This window comes from Mizuhopecten yessoensis, unplaced genomic scaffold (assembly GCF_002113885.1).
Source record: "Mizuhopecten yessoensis strain PY_sf001 unplaced genomic scaffold, ASM211388v2 scaffold11151, whole genome shotgun sequence".
Lineage (NCBI taxonomy): Eukaryota > Metazoa > Mollusca > Bivalvia > Pectinida > Pectinidae > Mizuhopecten > Mizuhopecten yessoensis.
The window spans coordinates 23,588-44,666 of NW_018408905.1; the positions used below are offsets into that span (position 1 = coordinate 23,588).

Sequence of the window (21,079 nt, forward strand, 5' to 3'; positions counted from 1 at the left end):
AAAAAGTAACGCTGATCGAGGCGTACTTTTAAGAGGTCTCTTTTAATTTTGTTTTGAGTAAAGATCGAGGAAAGTGATTAGCTAGCATTTCGTCCTTCGAAAAATTGGAAATGGAATAGGTATAGGGTTACCTTGGTTATCAATCATGCTTAGTTCTAAATGATCACATTGTCGTAATCTGTTAGCCTTCCTTCGAAACGCAGGAACATGGAAACTTGTTACAGCTATATTTGGACATAAACTAAAGTGTTCAGCGTAATTTTACATGTTTTGGGGATTGGATACCCGGCCTTTTCCCCTTAAAAGTTGTTAGGGTCTCCAAGTAAATAATTTCTATGTCCTTATGATGCTAACGTGTCATGGAATTACGGTTTTGTTATACTCTTGTATTTCCCTGATATATCTTCTTAAAATATTAGTTGTTCCAAGTCTAACATGTTAGGAAAAGGGAATTCCTAAGGCAAATAAAATTGTGTTTCAGATACCCCGACCGATCCTAGTTTTTACCTCAAACCCCGATATTTCCATGTCACCCGAACGCACTTAAACGTGGCATTCGATTATTATAAAATTTCCTAAAACAAAAATCCCCTCCCCCCTAATAAAATAAAGAGTAAAATATATCATTGTTTTCTTGTTTATGCGCCGACTAGCTGTTGGTATGAACATTAGTGTGACAGTTGTTGTTAAAGGTACATCCACTATTCTCGGACCAAAAGAAAAAGGATAGGGAATTTGATTTGAGAAATAAACGTGTGTGTGAGTGGGAAGGGGGAAGGACCGTTGCTGATCGTCACAAATGTGCAAAGGACAGTGACATCTAAGGCAAGTTTCGTTTTACATATTAAAAGAAGAATACATTAAACCATAAGGCCACAAAACACGATATTCTGTATTTAGTTTTCAATTTAAATTACATTAAATGAATCCCCAATGGCTCCATTACATTTAAACACTTTTATTTATTTTAACTTTCGAATTACTGTCATTTCAGTAATGCGAGTTCTCTCCCTTATACCACAAATTGTACAAAATGACCAGTATTCTTATACCTGACACCACATTAATTCAATTGAAGACCTTATTTGGTATGGTAGTTTTTTTAAATAACATCAAGATGTTGGCTATTTCTTTCAAATTTACATACGAAATTTAAATGTATATTTTTTTAGATAAAATCAACAAAAGGTATGTACTTCCTCTCAGATCATCTGTTTTTTCCTTTTACCAAAGTTATGTTAGCTTTTAGTTACGGTTCTTCTTCTTTTTTATCTCGAATATGTCGCATATGAACTGTCAAGTTACAGTTATTTAATCAGTTCCAAACAATCTTTCTTGTTTCGTTATTTTAATGCAGAAAGTGAAAGTACCGTACATTATATATACAAAACGAAAGTAGCTATGTTTTCCCAAGACGGTAGTATTTATATGTACAATTAATTGGTGACCGAAGTCGGGGATGGAACACCTGTCATCCAGCATTGCTATTTGCTGCCTATGGTTAGTATCAACTTTATTTTGTTCAACATGATATACAATACACGATAAGTAGTAAAACAGGGTTTGTTGTTATGAGCAAACCCTTGTTCAGAGTGGATTCGTTAAGAGTGGGTAGAGGGCAGGGGGACAGGTGGGTGCAACAAGCAGTGTTTGTCGTTCTGTTTTCCTGTTTAAAACTTTAGTAGATTCACTTGCGTACCAGTATATAGGTTTCTACGTGCCAGATACATATCTTTGTCACCACACGTGTCTATCTCGCCTGTATATATTTATACAAAAATGTATATCAATTAACTGATAAACAAACCCTGTCAGTGAAAATTGTTCAGGTCTACAACTAAAAACTTCCACCTAACTGCTTTGTGCCATTTATATATATAATCTCAGTGTTTGATCCTGACACGTTGACTCGTATTATATCGTGACCTTGTGCCGGACATCTCAAATGCTGTGAGAGATACGCGGTGTCACACCGGTATTGAAACAATCATTGTATTGTAGGATTGCTTATCTTAAATAGAGCTTCGTTACAACTGTTTTATAGCAGCTTTTGTGCATAGATCTTCAATTAATTATACACTGCCGTCCTAAATCATAACTGTTATGTACTTAGGATGTTTACATTGAGATATGACTGGGTGTACATTGATATTGTGCCATGTATGTATACGGTTCTAAAATATATATTTACGTGGACATGTGTTAAATGATAATTAACGAAGCACACATTCGAATCTATTGTTGTTATGGATGAGTATCTAATATTTGTCAACATATGTACAGTACTATACCTTGTACGACAACAACATATGTACAGTAACATTCCTTGTACGACAGCAACCTACGTACAGTACTATACCTTGTGCGACAACAACATATGTACATTATTATACCTTGTACGACAACACCATATGACAGTACTGTACCGTGTACGACAACAACATATGCACAGTACTATCCCTTGTACAACAACAACATATGTATAGTACTATGCCTTGTACGACAATAACATATCTACAGTACTATTCCTTGAACGACAACGACATATGACAGACCTGAACCTTGTACGCCAACAACATATGTACAGTAACATTCCTTGTACGACAGCAACCTACGTACAGTACTATACCTTGTGCGACAACAACATATGTACAGGACTAGACCTTGTACGACAAAATCATATGTACAGTACTATACCCTGTACGACAACAACATATGCACAGTACTATACCTTGTACAACAACAACATATGTATAGTACTATAACTTGTACGACAATAACATATCTACAGTACTATTCCTTGAACGACAACGACATATGACAGACCTGAACCTTGTACGCCAACAACATATGTACAGTATTATACCTTGTACGACACCAACCTATGTATAGTACTATACCTTGTACGCCAACAACATATGTACAGTAATATGCCTTGTACGACAGCAACCTAGGTACAGTACTATACCTTGTACCACAACAACATATGTACAGTCCTATACCTTGTCCGCCAACAACATATGTACAGTACCATACCTTGTACGAAAACAACATATGTACAGTACCATACCATGTACGACAACAACATATGACAGTACCGTACCTTGTACGACAACAAAACATGTACAGTGCTATACCTTGAACGACAACAACATATGAAAGTACTGTACCTTGTACGACAAAAACATATGTACAGTATTATACCTTGTACGACACCAACCTATGTATAGTACTATTCCTTGTACGACATCAACACATGTACAGTACTATACCTTGTACGACAACAACATATGTACAGTACCATACCTTGTACGACAACAACATATGTACAGTACTATACCTTGAACGACAACGACATATGACAGTACTGTACCTTGTACGACAACAACATATGTACAGTACTATACCTTGTACGACAACAACATATGTACAGTACTATACCTTGTACGACAACAACATATGTACAGCTACAGATGTAAAACTATTCTCTCCTAAATCATAACAGAATGGTTTAAATAATTTAAATTACGTTTTATATATTTGTGTATATGTTATACATTATTAAAAGGTGAGACTTCAATGAAAAATATAAGTATGTCTATTCGTTATAAGTGTAGCGTATCTAAAACGTAATTGTCATATAATTGCAGTGTATTTCGTTTACTATGTTCATGGCATGACTGAGCACAAACTAACACTAGGTTGATATCTCCACAAAAATCTTTAATTCAATATGTTAATGATATGCACTACAGAATGTATATAGCAAGTATATCCTCATGGTTAGTAGGCCGTTTAGCCCGGTTTCACTGATTCTGCTTCACTTTCGTTTTGTTGGGACATTACGTACTCAAAACCGTCACGGTCATGGTCGTTTGTAGACGGTAGAGCTATTTATAGCGTTCCCATTATGTTCCTCTCGGGTTAATATACACACGATTCTTAAACTGGAATATCGTGACGTCATCTTACCAAGAATTAACTGGAATATCATAACGCCATTTTACCAAGAATTACTTTGAGTATTATAACAACATTTTACCAAGAATTACCTGGAATATTGTAATGTCATCTTACCGACAATCGTGAGAAATTATAACGTAATCGTACCAAGCATTACACGTATGTCTATTTTTATAAGTTTAAAAATAATGTCAACGGTAAAACCCGTAGAGTATTTACACTCTCGAAGCGTCTAACATATTCGTTCCTCGCGTGCACTTATTTTTTTTTTTCACTTTAACGTATATACTTTTTTTTAATATTTGAATTATTTTTATGTCTTTCCTATTGTTTGATTTTTTCCACAGCTTTTTATTCTTGTCGCTTTTATTCTTGTAGCATTTTCAAATGCTACAACATAACTGTGAAACAAACTATTTAAAAAAGGACAGATCCAATCAGATTCTTTTCTAGTTTTTATTTATTCAGTTTTATATTCTTCAAATGGCTTTACCCAAGTGCTTGTTTATTCATGAACTTACACAAATACATTATGCCCTTTAAGCTTGGATAAGGGCTGGTTCTGGTAACTAAGATAAATTGAGTTATGATGATATCAACAGATCATCTTGAGTAATTAGTGGAGGTTTTAGTTTTGTATGTATGCAAAATCAAGTGGTCAAGAGGCCTTTTTTAAGGTATAATTTCATCAAGCCAGCTATAAAAGTCCTTTTGTTTTTATTTGTTTATTTTTTTTTATAAGAAAAAATATTTAACTATTGAAGATGTTTATATTATGTTTCAGACTATTGCGACACAATGGCGTCTCAGAAACTTCACAAAGTAAGCGACCTTTTTAAATCCGCCACCTACGGAGACGTGGGCGCTCTGACGGAGGCAGTGAAGCACGGCGTGCCGATAGGGTCAATAACAGCGGGAGGGTCCTCCGTATTACACTTCGCTGCATATGGAGGTCACGCTAGAATGGTTTCACATCTACTAACAAACTACCCCGAATGCATAGAGATAGGTCATGGCCTCGACATGCAAGGATATAACGCACTACATAACTGCTGTGCATTTTCAGGAAGTATTGGTGTATTCCAGGAACTACTGCGAGCTGGATTTGACATACATACGAAGACGTCGGATGGACTGAGTGCGTTAGAGCTGGCAGAAAGGTTTGAGAAAAACGACTTGGTGCGGCAAATCCGAAACTCAGAGAGTGACCACGCAATTGGTATGTGTTGTGTGTGCTGTTTATAGTACGGATAAGTAAAAAACCAGTGGGATTCAGTAAAATTAAAAATCTGTTGGATTCGGTACCCGTTTTGCTTTGCTATGTGCTATGCGATATAATAATGAAACACTTGAGCTTAATTGAAAACCGAATGTTTTTATTATTAAGCCTAAGGACCACTGTATCATAATGAAATCAAAACAATATTCACAAGACTTGCAATGATTTTTCTTGTCTCAAAACATTTATTTGTATTTGACCATTATCCACAAAATGACGTCATACATTGGGTTACACGAAAAACATGTTGTCCCCATAAAACGTAACGATAGTGTACACATGATGTTTGCTCAGAGATAAATATTTAGATATGAAATGATTAATTTGATATATCTATGAAATGTATCACAAAATCTACATATACTTTATTCTTGTTCGGGGTATAACGCCCCCCTAAAAGCTAAGGTTATATGGAGACGGGGAGGGATATGCTTTTGTTATTGTTCGGGGTATAACGCCCCCCTAAAAGCTAAGGTTATATGGAGACGGGGAGGGATATGTTTTTGTTATTGTTTGGGGTATAACGTCCCCCTAAAAGCTAAGGTTATATGGAGACAGGAAGTGAAGTACTTTCGTTTTGTTCGGGATTTAAAGTCCCACAAAAAAGTTTAAGTTAAGTGGATACAGGATGTAAAGTACTTTCATTTTGGTCGGGATATAAAGTCTCCCCGAAAGCTAAAATCATATGGAAACGGGAAGGAATTTATTTTCGTTTTGTTCGGGTTTTTATGAAGATAGCTAGGGATGTATTTTCGTTCTGTTTGGGGTGTTATGAAGATAACTAGGGACGTATTGTCGTATTGTGCGGGTTTTCACGTTCTCCCAAAAGGTTAGGTAATATATATTGCTAGTCACATTGTTTTCGTAAGTCAATATTTGGATTTGTGTTTCAAAAGGAGAAACGAACTTACTGGAAGGGCGAGCAAAAGATGAGGGTTTATCAGGCATGGAACAGCCAGATGAGGGTGAGCTTTCCATTACAAGTAATGAGATTGACGATGCAGACGACAGCGTAAGTTTGTTTCTGTGTTTATACAATTACCCTGTACGCTATTTCCTTGGTCAATCTTCTAATTATGTACGACGCCATGGAACAATACTTTGTGTGACCTCATCTTCTTCTTATACGTCATTATTGATTGCAATTGTTTTCCGATCGACCAGGAAATAATACATTTTCGACAAAAAGACATATGGTTTGCAAAATATAATATGATCACTACCGGAGAACCTAAAAATTTCAAGAAATATTTTAATAAAAATTCGTTTTCTGAAAAATATATAAGGGGAGCTAACTGCGTTTAGTAACGCCGGGAATGCACGCGTACTTGATTGTTGGTGAAACCCATTCACCCCTAAAGTCACGTTTAAACCTTACCAACTCAAAGACTGGGCAAGTCCAGTTTAGATATGTAGGGGTGAATGACTCAGACTATAGCTTATAGTTACCTTCCATTATTTGTAATCATTATTTAAAATAGCTCCATGTATTTCAAATAGCGCCTTCATAGAGACATCCATGTACTGGGCAGACTTTTAGTCACCATATTAATGACACGTTCTAACTGTTGTTTAAAGGAATGGAGGAGATATACAATTGTAGACTTACTCTCCAGTGCCGAGAAGGGAGACGTGGAGTGGTTAGACAAGATAGTCAACAGTGGTGTCGATATAAATACAACGACCAAGGGTGGATCTTCTGTGTTACATTTTGCAGCAAGTAATAGACAGATCAAAATGATATATCACCTGATAGGAAAATATCCCCTCTGCCTGGACAAAGGTAAAAGTTTTGACCCCCAAGGATATACTGCGCTTCACCATGCTGCTCGATTAGGTATGACTTCTATTTGTGAGGCATTAGTCGCCAAAGGGTTTGAAAGGGAAAAAACAACTGCTGATGGACGAAGTATTCTAGACCTAGCTAAGGAAGCAAAACAGACTCATATGATCGAATATCTCGAGAAGACTGCATACTCTTCCTACAACCACGGTTAGTTCCGACTTATACTCTGGATCTATCTTTATCATTTCCTTTCTGTAATAGTTTTCTATATTTGGCAGGGTGTCACCGTTCATCCATTTGTTATATGAACAAAGAATCTAAGTTGGTGTTGGAAAAAAGGGTGGAATAGTATACAAGATGTTGATTAATCAGGTTGCCTTACAAGCGTCAGCTGTAGGGAATTTTCTTTTAGCTAAGTGGTAGAGCGTCCGACTAGGAACCTGGAGATCGAGGGTTCGATCCCCGGTGGAAACACGCTATTCTCTTTCCTGTTACAAACGGTGTCCGTGGCCCTCTCTGTGGTGACGGGGAGTAAGAACCTGGGTTGTAGATAGTTGTCTTTGGGTGCAAAGACTTATAAAATGGAGGGAGGAATGAAGCGGAACTTGACTGGGTCGATCGTCGGCGACCAGATAGCTCAATTGGTAGAGCGTCTGTCTTGAGTTCGGAGTGTCTCGGGTTCGAACCCCGGTCCATAGGTTCATTGGTGAGGGAGAGTTGTCAAAATTTAATAAAATTATATAAAAACGGGAAGGCATATATTATCGTTTTGTTCGCGTTTTTATGAAGATAGCTAGGGATGTATTTTCGTTTTGTTCGGGTTTCACGTTCTCCCAAAAGGTTAGGTTATATATATTGCTATTGCTATATTGTTTTCCTAAGTCAGTGTTTGTTTTTGTGCTTCGAAAAGGAGAGACGAATTTACAGGAATGTCGAGCAGAAGATGAAGGTTTATCAGACATGGAACAGCCAGATGATAATGAGCCTACCATTACAAGTAATGAGACTGACGATGCAGACGACAGCGTAAGTTTGCTCCGGTACTTATACACTCACTATTGGGTATTACCCTGTACGCCATTTCCTTAATCGTCTAATTATGTACGACGCCATGCAACAATGCTTTGTGTAACCTCGTCTTCTGTTAATACATCATAATTCCTTGCAGGTGTTTTCCGATCGATTTGATAATAATATATTTCCGAAAAAAAGACATATGGCTTGCTAAATATAATATGATCGTTACAGGAACAAAATATACTCACCCTGGTTATGTTGATTATCATCTTAATCTAATTCTCATCAATTAATTTGTTGCAAAAGATACTCGCTAAGCTTCGAGTCTTTATCTAATTCTGAAAACTATATAATGAGAGTTAGATACTATTTGGAATAAGATTCTTCAGTTTGGTATGAACGCTCGTTTTGAACAAAAACCGGAATTGAAAACTTTATTTTGCGAGCTTTTGAAATTGTCTGTTTAACCGATGTCTCGACACTAAACCAATTAAAACATCTCACTAAGCCGAATCAGGGAAGTCTGCTGTCAGAAATCATAGGGACCATTCGCCCAATAGCACTCCAATACTGCATGCAGTCTGGATCAACCATCGATTGGTTGGGAACATCTCTACATCATTATATCAACGATAACATAATGGTTATAAGGGAATACAAAAGCAAACTTTACTTTGTTTCCCTGCGAAGGAAAGAAAGCTCAAATTCTTATTCAGTCGAAATCTAGCACATATTTAAATGTGTGATAATAATAAATTTGAAAACCCCTCGGCTGGAATTTCCCTATCCTACACCCCTGGGCATGAAAGAGTCTTAAAATATTATTTGTTTCTAATACCTATCTAAAAAACGGTTCTATTGTTTATATAAAATGCTTATATACAAAATATGTGCAATGATAATATTTCAACGAAAAACCGAATGTACATTTAAAGCCAAAAGATCAATAATACTAATAATATATATAATATATGACGTACCTAACCTTAAATACTAAAAGAACAACCGTTAAACCGTAGTGATATTCATTACCCATAAATACATAGATCATAGATATTGTTAGCCTCATTTACAGCCAGACATTTCATTACTGAAAGCGTCGATAAAAAAATGTGCGTGAAAAAACAAATGTTTAGTTTAGGTTTGATTTAATCCTTGTTGTGGACGCCTATATTTACAGTCTTGTTTTGTTTTAAATGGCTCAAACTGCTAATTGGCCATAAAACTATACAAAACAAACTACAGAAATATACAGTTATTTCGTAAATTATAATAAAACTATATATATAGAGGTTCCTCAACGAGTAACGATTGGTTATCATGTTTATCTTACTCGAGTTAACTAACTAAAAATACATCATGTGTGTCTCCGATTGGGGAAACAATTGCCATGGAGCATGACGTCACAATGGAAAATGACGTCACAATGGAAAATGACGTCGAAAAGCATTGTTACGTGACTTCATAAATCAAAGATTGACAAATGAAATCACTTCCAGGGTGTAACCCACTAGTGGTTAATCAAAAATGTTTTCCAACTCTTAGAAGGTTTATCCAATGAGTCATGAGAAGAAGCCCATAGTGGTTGTGGGAGACAATTAGTTATTTGTCATTCCATAACCTATTAGTTCTTATTCCGTTAACTACATCAGTAACATAGACTATATTGATATTTATTGTATTGATGATTTTTAAGTTATCATGAAAAGAGCTATATTATGATTATATCAACTATATACGTTATCTTTAGGTATAATAATTTACAAATCTTTATTTATATTATTGTATGATGATTGGTTTGAATTTATAACTTGTCGTTATATTAACATGCTATTTTTTTCGACCCAAACATATTTTCTATCTTAAATTTCGAAAGGCTTCTAGAGCTGGAAACCCTGAATCAAGCTTACTTACAAACTGTTTCCACTTACAGGAGGGAATTTATTCATTATCGGTTTCAATTCACAACGTCTCTTATATCAATTCCTCTGTCTTTATTTATTTATTTATTTACTCAACTGGATACTCCTGCTTAAACAGTAGGAAAGAGTTTGATAACGATTTTTTTCCTCAGAATTTCCTGAAATATTTTAATAGGGAAATGCTTTCCAAAAATATAAGTGGAGCTGACTACGTTAAGTAACCCCTGCAGGAAATGCACGCGTCCTTGAGTTTTGGTGATTGATGGTCACGTTTAAATCTTACCAACTCAAAGACTGGGAAAGTCCAGTTTAGATATGTAAGGATGCATGACTCAGACTATAGCTTATAGTTACCTTCCATTATTTGTAATCATTATTTAAAACAGACTCACATGAACGAACATCCCGAGAAGTCTGCATACTCTTCCTACATCTACGGTAAGTTCCAACTTATACTCTTGATATGTCTTTATCATTTCCTTTCTGTAATTTTTTTTCTATACTGGGCAGGGTGTCACCGTTCATCCATTTGTTATATGAACAAAGAGACTGGGTAGGTGTTTGAAAAAAGGGGGGAATAGCGTAAGAGATGTGAATTAATTAGGTTGCCTTACAAGCGTCAGCTGTAGGGAATTTCCCTTTAGCTCAGTGGTAGAGCGTCTGACTAGGAACCTAGAGTTCGAGGGTTCGATCCCCGACAGAAGCACACTATTCTCTTTTCTGTTACAGATGGTGTCTGTAGCCCTCCCTGTGGTGACAGGGAGTTAGAACCTGGGTTGTAGATAGTTGTGTCTTCGGGGGGAGAAGACTTAGTAAAGGGAGGGAGGAATGTAGCGGAACTTGACTGGGTCGATCGTCGGCTCCTTTCTGTAATTTTTCTCTACTTAATATGGTGTCACCCTTCATCCATTTGTTATATGAGATGTATTGACGTAAAACCGAGCTTTCATCCAAGGAAGTATTTATTCTTTTTTTATATGTGTTCTTGTTGGTTTATTACAAATAAAGAGTATACATAAATAGTATGAAAGGGTGATGTAGGATTTTCTATTGCGTATTGAAATAAGACATGTTATGTAAAGGCTCATATAGCACAACTAGTGAAATATTTATGTGTAACGTTTGGATGACTAGTAGGACACCTTTTCATCTTCATCGTAGGAGGCACGGTAGTGTAGTGGTAGAACGCCGTGCTCGTAACCGAAGAGTTGCGGGTTCGAGTCACGACACGGCACTGTGTTGTATCTTTTGTTTTTTTTATCGCTTTGAGCAAGATACTTTTCTCCGCTTGTTCCAGTCTACTCAGCTGTAAATAAGTATGTGGTTAGGCAGTGCTAGAATTGTAGAATGCTATCTATGAGCATCGAAATGGCAGCACTGGCTGTATGCTCCCCAGGGAGTTGAGAAAGATATTGGCTGGTAGCAAAGGCCCTATAACCACGGATAATAATTTGTTAACCGCTTTGAGACGACCTACGAACAACGTTGTGATAAAGCGGTATATAAGAACCTCGAATTATTATTATTATTATTAATTAGCATGATTTAGAACTCAGTATAGCGTATGAACAAGCATTTGCCAAATGATGGCAAGTATATATCGCACAAGACATCGAAACATCACTCTTTGACATTTCACCTGCTGTGATATATGAATATGACTATTGTATATTATATACTGTACAATCACGCTATATTATATCGAGGTTTTAAATATATCTACTGACCAGAAGGAAAATAATTCGAAATAGACAGAGAAAAAAGACAAATGTGTTGTTATGATTATTACATAATCCATTATTTCAAACTTTCAATTACTGTAACACGTGGTTTATTTAATTCATAGTTAAAACTGGCCGATCTATAATGGATGATGGATACCATAGCTTTCCCAAAGGTCCTACACCTCCAGTCAGCTTGATGACAGCCGAAACGGTAACGGGGGACAGGCGGAAAGATGCATGTGATGTAGTTCCGTCTGTCAGGGACGATATCAGCGAAGATTCACTTGATGTAGCTCCATTGGACAGGGTCGATATAAGGGAAGATTCACGTGAGGTAGTTCCACTTGTCAGGGACGATGTATGGAAATATTCACGTGGTATAGCTCCACCTGTTGCACCAGAAGACTCTTTTAAGAAATGGATCGGTCTACATCGTTCTGCAGCAGCGGGCAATTCTTTGGATGTTATAAAAATGATTGAAAATGGGGCAGACGCAATGAAGAAAATAAATAGTGTATTTTTCCCTAACATTGATTTGAAAAACAAAGAAATGCTAACGCCGATGGAAGTGGCGTTCTACTCGAAAGAGAACGAGATGGTGGGACTTCTGGTCAGTTATACAGACGAAGAGATCGTTAGGAAATGTCTGTCGAAGTGTGAGGACACATATCTTGAAACAAAGCCATACATTGTCAAAGGAATACTGAGGAAGAAATACAAAGATAAATGCATTGATATCGTCTTTGGAGAACTACATCCAGAGAAATTGAAAATGTTTGTTATATACACAAAAACAATTATACATGGCAGCGAAACAACCGAGTCTGGCTACCGTGTGCTGTTTCGAGATCCAACCGTTTCCAGTGACGAGGGTCGGAAAGTGTTGCGTCACAGCCACGAACAAAATTATATATTGTCAGATGCTGACAGGGGATTGGTAGCACAATCCATTAAACAACACAGCGACAAACTTTGGAACGATCATTCAAACCTGCGAGGCATCATGTCTTCACCGGTAAAATCTGTTGGAGGTAATTTCACAAAGAAGACGTGTTTGGTTATTCTTTGTCATTTCAAAGGCTTTGTTCCAGACAATGAGCCGTTATTTCCGCGCGAAATACAGATAGGTAATGACGTGCTTCCTGTCGACGTAAGGGAGGGACAAGTCGCCCTACATCACGTGATGTGTCCCGACGCTCTACACACTCCTCTCAGTTTTGGATGTAACATCGGCTCTGCTGACGACTATACGACCAGGTAAGTCCAATTCATGATCGATATACAAAACATAATTTCTTTCTGCAGTCTTTCGTGATTTTCTCGTTGGACGTGGCGGATCTTTTCTCTTCTACGACTGCAGACCACATGCTTTTCTGTCTCTGTGGGGGAATGTTATGCATTTGTTTCATCTCTTTTCTTTTTTCCTACCTGTGGTCTTTAAGAATTAAGACGAGTTCCCATTTTGTGTGTAACGTTGTCGTTTTTTTTCTAGGGACTACTAGCGATACATTTTCACTTTTATTATTGAAAATCTTACTTCCTCTTTGCGCAAATTTGCCGAGTAAATGGAAACATGTTTATTCGAGGTAAACACACAGCTAAGCAAGGCATTTCCTACTGTAGTCTCCATTTTTTTGGCAAACTTTCACACAAAGATATATCACACTGCATGATACATATATTAAACAATATATAATTGTTTATATCGTCTGAGTATATTGTAAACTGTTATCAAGGTTAGCCCAACATCACATCAGAGTGTTACACTTAGACTTCAAGACACTGCATTTTGTGTAGAAAGTAGGGCTGGCAACGGTTCGCCGGTTAGACCATTACTAGGCCGGAAGACCACGAACCGGTATCCAAATCAAATACGCTGTAACCGAAAAGTCGGAAATATACTTTTCCCTTTGGGGAGCCCTGAGTTAGACCAACAAATTATTTATAGATGCGACTAAATAGGATAGTTTTGTAATAAACAGTACTCAGACTTACATGTTTGTGTTGCCTTTGTTCTTTATTGTAAATATTGACATAGAGATGCCACCAACACCATAAAAAGCCTGAATACATTTAAAACAGAAGCCAGAATATAAAGGTTAAAAATATCCTCTGGAAGAGGTCGAGCTTGCTTTTACATGCGAGATGTAAATATAATCCAAAGAGTACACACTTGAATAAGGAAACATGGCTTTAAACTTTTGTCGATCAAAGTTTGTTTTAAAAAATAATATTTCCGCATATGATTTCGAGTAGAGATAACTGTAATTGAATCCCTGTACTTAAAATACTGTATCCAAACATTTGTTGTCAATGAAATAAACTTACTTAGTATACATCTGTGAATGAAACGTTTCCCTGCGTCTAGCTTGAAATACACGAGTAAAGTATCATGCTAATTAATATATATGTTACGTTTGTGGTGTTAATACATATTATATTAATTTGATTGCTGTCGTTTATTACTTGATAACCAAATTGACAGATTAACCGGTTACTCACTCGGAAGATGTTTCGATTTATAGTTTACCAAACTTTGAGACCGGTTCGACATAATTAGTTTTGTTACAAAACTATAACCTTTGGGAGGATTAATGTAATAATTAAATATGAAATCTTTAGATGACCTATGATTACAACAATGCAATATCTGCATAAAAGATACCAGTCACACTGCACCGTGTTTTTTTGTTAACACAGTGACCTCCCACATATTTGGTGCAAATTTGTGCATTTTATTGCTAAACATCAAAACACTTAATTGAAACGAACTATATGTTTTTTTGCAATTTTAATAATAAGCTTCGCTTATGATGAAGTGATATATGTGCAACATAAGCGTTCTAAACTATCCAATATAAAAAACGCGCCAAATTATGCTGCAAAACAAATATTGGGGACAACGCGTAGCTGTCAGTATCTGATTTATGCTTTTTAACAGGTAACCATCAAACGTATGTTAGACATTTAAGTCAACAGAGAACTAATAGACTCATGCGTAAACAAATATTTAGGAAATGCTCTACGTACTATGGGATTTAATTAACCACGTGAGCTTACATGTGTGAAACGTCTAATATGGCAAAGTTCTGTTGTCGTCTGCCGTTTTCCATCTCCACAAATAAAAACATTTACATATTTGTGTAACAGGTTTGGTACCGTTGGCCCGTTTGTGCAGCTGAATGATGATAAGATCGGATTCATCACGTGTGCACATGTTGTTTATGGCAACTATAGATTCGTTGGAGATAGCTTACCTGACATTACTGTCCTGCAACCAAGCAACGGAGACACGGCCTTTCCGGAGGAGGCACGGATATGTGGTAAAGTTGTTAATTTGAAGTACAGTCTGAACGAAGATACCTCGATAGATGTAGCTGTCGTAGAGATCACTGTTCCGGAGAGAAAGCCCTCGTCACCAGGATTTGCAGCCTACAGCCAGGAACAACTCACTGGACGAGGTTTACTACCTTTTCACATATTACGATTCATCCTCGATATCCAGGGGTTACGATCACTTACACTCTCTGCACCCCTGGAATACATCATAGCAAAAATGAACGCTCAGTGTGCAGCACCTTGTGGACGAGACGAGAAGACTAGTTTGATCCTTTGATTACATCAAAAGAATCTCGCGGTCGTGTAACGATAAAACTTACTGGCGTTGAAGTCGGGCATCTCTCCTCTGTAATCTATAAAGGACAAGTATCAGCCTAGTGATTGGTCAGGTTTTTGTACCTGACCCAATCAAATAGCTAGCCGCGTGCCTTCAATTTTGCTATGACATATTCCAGGGTTATAGGGATCGAAAGTGAGCGTAACCCCTGGATATCGAGGATGATAACGATTATAATTTATGTCATATATTTTAAACTGATTAATCCAAGTTAATGTTAAAAACTTATCTGGACACCTGAGGGAGTTTTCTGATGGAACATTTACTTAATTAGTATTAATCTGCAGTCTTATTACAATGCATCAATCCTACAAGATATTCATTCTCATTGTGTGTGGCCTAATCAAGAAAGTTACCCTAGTAGATATGCAATTCAACTTATTGTGGCTATGTTTAAGAAATTTGTTCTACAAGATATTTATTTCAATATGTGTGGCTATATTTATTTCTACTTTATAAGACTATGTCCAAGAATCAGTCCTTCTAGATTGGTGTTTCCACTTGATAGGGCTATGTTTAAGAAGTGTATCCACCCAAATATTAATTCCCATGGTATGTTAGTATTTTCAAGATTTTAATTCTACTTGATATTTGTTTCACTTAATAGGACTATGCTCAAGAAATTTATCCTGCTAGCATATTTATGTCAACTAAATGTAGCTATGTTTAAGAAAATCATTCTACTAGGTATTTATTTCTTTTTGTGTTGACGGGTGTTTAATACTTCTGAAAGATTTTGATGGACGTAACCTGACAGCAGGAGTCATTCCTGATATGGTGTACTTGAAATAGTAGTATAGGATTAAATTATCTGCTGTATCCAAATGTTATGAATCGGTAGCGTCATAAAGTGATTTACTGATAAATTTCTTTTTGTTGTATTTATAAACATGCTTCGGAACTCTTCAGAATTATATTTCATTTTTGACCAGTATCACGGATGATAGCCTAATGGAGTAAAGGACCAATGGTGTATTTAAACAAAAATACTTTGTTTGACTCTCTGCGTTGACAAACTAACTTTTAAATAGTTGTATCATTACAGCATATTAATGTTAATTATATCAAATATCAATTAATATAATAGTTTATAGAGATATAATGGTCATCCAGAGTCTAAATAGTATGTAATGAATAGTATTCAGATAGAAATAAAAACAAAAGAATTGTTTACACAAACGTGTTTAAAGTTATAAAGGGCTTCAGAAAGGTGTCATACTTTGTAAAGCATTAAAATGATATATTTCAAGAAAAAAAAGTTACATACACTCCTTTGAAAATAATATGCACAAATATTATTTGGATTTATAAATTAAATTTGGCAAAATGTATCAATATGTAGTTTTTCATCACATCTATTACAAAATAATGTATCAATCGGTTGTCAATTATTATTCTTTTTCAGGAATATCGGAGAATATACCGCTATTCAACCATGGTGAATGTGGTGAGCCTACTGTAGGTCGGGAAGTCGTCAAGTTCGGAAGTGCTTCCGGTGTGACGTACGGGACTTACAGAGGAATTGAGACATCCGAATTCAGTTCCAAGTTGTACGGTAGAACCTCAGAGACAGAGCGATGGAGGGGGGTCTACTACATTGAGAACCGACAGTGTCAGGAGAAGGACTGTCAGCTCCCGCCTTTCTCCACTCCCGGCGACTCTGGCGCAGGAGTGTTCCAAGTGAGGGACGATAACTCCCTTATCTGTGTCGGTATCTTGGTTGGAGCCGACACAGCCACTGGATCTGGCATTGTGATTCCAATCAAACCAATTCTGGAAGAATTTAACCTCACCCTAAAAATATTTCAACCTCAAGAACGACTCGACCCAGTTTTACAAACATCATAAATGGTCATCAAAGTTATGATTTAATCATTTTGCTGTGAACTTCAATAATCAGAGACAAAAAAGTTTTTCGTAGAATTCTTTGAGAGCAGATATGAAATAAAATGTTTTCCTCTTAAAAATTATGACCTTCGGTCACAATTCATATTTTTAACATTGAAATAACCTGACGTATTTGGAGAATATGATTCGTTATGTACTCTGTTTCAAGGCCATGTGATCTTTTTAAAACCAGCACGAACTATTGAATAAATTGTTTTTGTTAATCTGATGCAAATCACGGTCCAGTTTTCGCTGGAGATATGTAGTTGGAATATGCGGTAATGGAAATAAAATAGTCACAAAGTGTTGTTTGTTCCACATTGAACACAACTGTGTAGTATATATGTCAAATATTAGTAATAACTTTATTATTCAGAAATAAGTTATTGACTGGTCGTTTCGTTGCCGAGATGCAGTGGGAATATCACATGAAAGTGAGCAAAATTAGAATTATCCCATGTCATGCCTGTATGAGTGGTTATTCCTTTGAAGATTGTGATCACTTCTTCCTCAATTGTCATTTTTAAATGAACCAAAAAATATCCCTTATTATCTCCATATCTAATCTGAGCGCTGAAATTCCATTGGAAGTCCAAACGTTTTTGTATTGTTGTCAAAGATCTTGTGTTTATTTGAATATATTTACTTTGGAGATTATTCAGAGATATGTTTTGGATACTTAGCGTTTTTTGTTTTTTTTAATAAATGTATTTGTTGTTGCGGGTACTGATCGGCTTGTCCTGGGGTTCCAGCTCAGAATGGTGTGAGCTTATGGACACTTTGTCTGTACTGGTCTACAGTTCATGTCCAATCAACCTGCCGTTTAAATTATGAAGCAACTTCATATTACTTGTAATAATTGGTGATTCAATAATATCTTATATTATTATTTCATAATGATAATCCCATATTTTTTATATATTTTTATATCAGTCTGTGTATTTCTTCTTTTTATATGTGTGCACTGTTCATGTTTTAAGAAAAGGGTTTTCACAGCATTTTTCTGTTACCAAAATCCATTTGTATGTCAGAATTGTACAATAAAATATTTTGACATAAAAATTATTACAAAAAAATCATAAGATTATGTTGTAAACATTAAAAACTTCAGATCATGTTCTATTTAGTAATTTTTACTTGTATTTTTTGTAATGATTTTTTGATTTCATATAACTTTGGTTCGTTCTCATTATTGGTGTTATCTCCTCACTAGTAACATATTATTTTATACTTAAACTTCTGAATGAAAATATATAATAGTGTTCCACAAAAGGGGTTAAGAGTTACTGTACGGACTTTAGCAAGTCTGGAATGTGATATCTTTATGATCCAAAGCGTGTAGACTTGCTCCAGTCAATATATAGCCAAGGCTATATACTAGCTTTAATGCATACAACTTTAACACACTGATATCAATTTAGATATCATAAAATACGATTATCAATTAGATTTACATAACATAAGACACAAATATTGCATTAAAAAATGTAATTAAGATTATAAGAAAAGCCGAGGGTTTTGTCAAATTTAAAAATCCCGATGGTGGAAATTCTCTTTCCTACCCCCATGGGAATGAAAGAGTATTTTTCATTTCAACTAGCAGAATAAGCTCAGAAACCATGATAATGCGCTTTGACTGGCTACCATTTTGAAAATTTAATCTTTTCGACGAAAAACACATGTCAGATTGATTTAGCATGCCCCTTATCGGCAAACACTGTTTGCACTGAAAAAAGAATCTCATCTTTCTTACTTGTACCGTCAATATATTGTAAAAGGTTTTATTTTATTATGTTGCCGTTTCCGTTTTGCAGTATCAGACTTTTCCAAATGTGTGACGTAGCTTCATTATTGATGCATTGTGACGTCACGTGAGGGAAAAACTGTTTCCTTCTTTTAATCAGAGAATATGCTGAATTGGCTACCTCAGGTTTACACGAGTTCATTGTTTAGCAGGACAGCTTACCCTGAGACAATTGAGAAAACTTTAGCGACCTTACTAATAGCCGTACAGTTAACAATGGATAATCACCTCACAGACAGGTGTGACAAATCTGTCAGGTTTGTCTGCCTCGGGTGTCTCCAGGTTTGTCTGCCTCGGGTATCTCCAGGTTTGTCTGCCTTGGGTATCTCCAGGTTTGTCTGCCTTGGGTGTCTCCAGGTTTTCTGAACGGTTGAGTTAGCAAGGGTATTGGCCTACTGTAATTAGTGTCATTGCAATGATGCTAGTTCGGCTGTGTATTATTACTGGTCGAGAGAGTGGCCGAGAGGAGAAGGGCGATCGGAGAGACTATTTCAACACAAACCAATACTTTTATTTGGGCGACTACATTTTGTTTATTTTAATAGATCATTTTTCCAACGTCCCATTACTTGCATTTGAAATCTAAAATGAAAACAGAATATTTTAAGTTCAAGATGTTAGTGGTGATCAATATTTCAATGTTTGAATTATTTTATTTACACAACAATATAACACTGTCATTTGGCTTGTTCTAGATTCCCCCACTTTAAAAATAAAATCTGAAGAAGAAGGATCATAGTCTGTTTCGGGTTATATTGACAGGATTAACCTGTATTTCACTAGTGTTTTCTGGTCATATTGACAGGATTTACCTGTATTTCACTAGTATTTTTGGTTATATTGACAGTATTTACCTGTATTTCAACAGTGTTTTCACCTGTGGTCAACTGCTCTTAAAACGTCTTATCTTAAAGCTGATATTGTTTGATAAAATGTCATAAATGATGGAGATTTATGATAAAAAATTCAATATTAAAAGCATTTTGTATTAAATTTGTAGTGATTGTGATCCCGATATGACATTCGATAAAAACTCTTAAAGATATTTTGTAATCATTTTGTAGCGTTAACATATTATTTAAATACTAGTGGAAAATAGGTCGTTTTAAGCAATATAACAAAAAATATCTTTATTATTGCATTATTGAATGATATGCATTAAATACAAAGTGATAATTATATATTGTTGTACTTATACTTGACAGGCAATACCACATTTGTATACAAATACGTAAAATTTCCATACTTCACCAAATCGAAACTAAAGCTAAATGTTGTGGGTTGCAAGGCGGATAAAATTACGATTTCCATATCTTTCCTGAAATCATTTTTTATCTGGATTGTAGAATAAATAAGAGTATTTTAAAAGAGTTTTAATTCTCCCAAAGAGCATTGTTGTTTTCAACGACCGAAGAGTTACACGCTTAGCCTTGACCTTCATTTGTATTGTGTGATTAGTAAACGTAGTATATATGTAATATATTTCTGGATTTGACTTCTAATCGTGTAGAAATGATTGTGACTGTTTTTGTATTGAAATGAAACTTTAATGTAAAGGCTATTTTACAATTGAAATATAAGTACGGAATGTATTTTATCTTTTCTTGTACACGTTTCGGATGATTTAATAAATGAAAATGAAATATGTAAATTTAACCTATATTATATATTTGTGTTACGGTCGAAATACACCGTTCCTGTTCAACCAAAAGATAACCACGACAACATCAAACAGTTGACATATTTACTATTTACAAAAGCTATATACAGTGGTTATTAACATATTTACACAGTGAAATTTATTTTTTAGCTAACGACAGTCTACCGTGTTAATCACCATTTTAAGTACGCGTGAAAGAGAACTAGATATGGGTCCGGTTGCGGAGACTCCGGACACCGGACTAAAACGTAGAAAAACGAAATACGGAATATTTCTATAATTACCATAACACTTTGGAACTTATTACAAATAAACACTACTTTTAATTACTCTTATATAACATTTGACTGTAACATAATTT

The 21,079-nt window shown here is 35.7% G+C and overlaps 1 protein-coding gene across 3 annotated transcripts; it reads left to right on the forward strand.

Annotated features, from left to right (window-relative positions):
* The first annotated feature begins 1,409 nt into the window (after nucleotides 1-1,409).
* On the forward strand, nucleotides 1,410-20,726 carry LOC110466973. Of its 3 annotated transcripts, XM_021523806.1 has the most exons (9): nucleotides 1,410-1,500; nucleotides 4,748-5,182; nucleotides 6,139-6,254; nucleotides 6,821-7,235; nucleotides 7,939-8,054; nucleotides 10,354-10,405; nucleotides 11,814-12,948; nucleotides 14,842-15,152; nucleotides 16,773-20,726. In XM_021523806.1, exons 2-9 carry the CDS (start codon nucleotides 4,762-4,764, stop codon nucleotides 17,213-17,215), a joined length of 3,009 nt encoding a protein of 1,002 aa, XP_021379481.1. In that variant the 5' UTR covers nucleotides 1,410-1,500; nucleotides 4,748-4,761; the 3' UTR covers nucleotides 17,216-20,726. The 3 variants fall into 3 exon arrangements, with proteins under 3 accessions (XP_021379481.1, XP_021379483.1, XP_021379482.1); XM_021523807.1 differs by lacking the exon at nucleotides 1,410-1,500 and having other exon boundaries at nucleotides 5,095-5,182; nucleotides 6,139-6,207; XM_021523808.1 differs by lacking the exons at nucleotides 6,821-7,235; nucleotides 7,939-8,054.
* Nucleotides 20,727-21,079: the final 353 nt, after the last annotated feature.

Bases quoted from the DNA above. Each gene is read 5' to 3' on its own strand.
- LOC110466973 (XM_021523806.1), top strand. From the start codon at position 4,762: ATGGCGTCTCAGAAACTTCACAAAGTAAGCGACCTTTTTAAATCCGCC. The intron at 6,255-6,820 runs GTAAGTTTGTTT...TGTTGTTTAAAG, and splicing joins TTGACGATGCAGACGACAGC to GAATGGAGGAGATATACAAT. The intron at 12,949-14,841 runs GTAAGTCCAATT...TTTGTGTAACAG, and splicing joins GCTGACGACTATACGACCAG to GTTTGGTACCGTTGGCCCGT.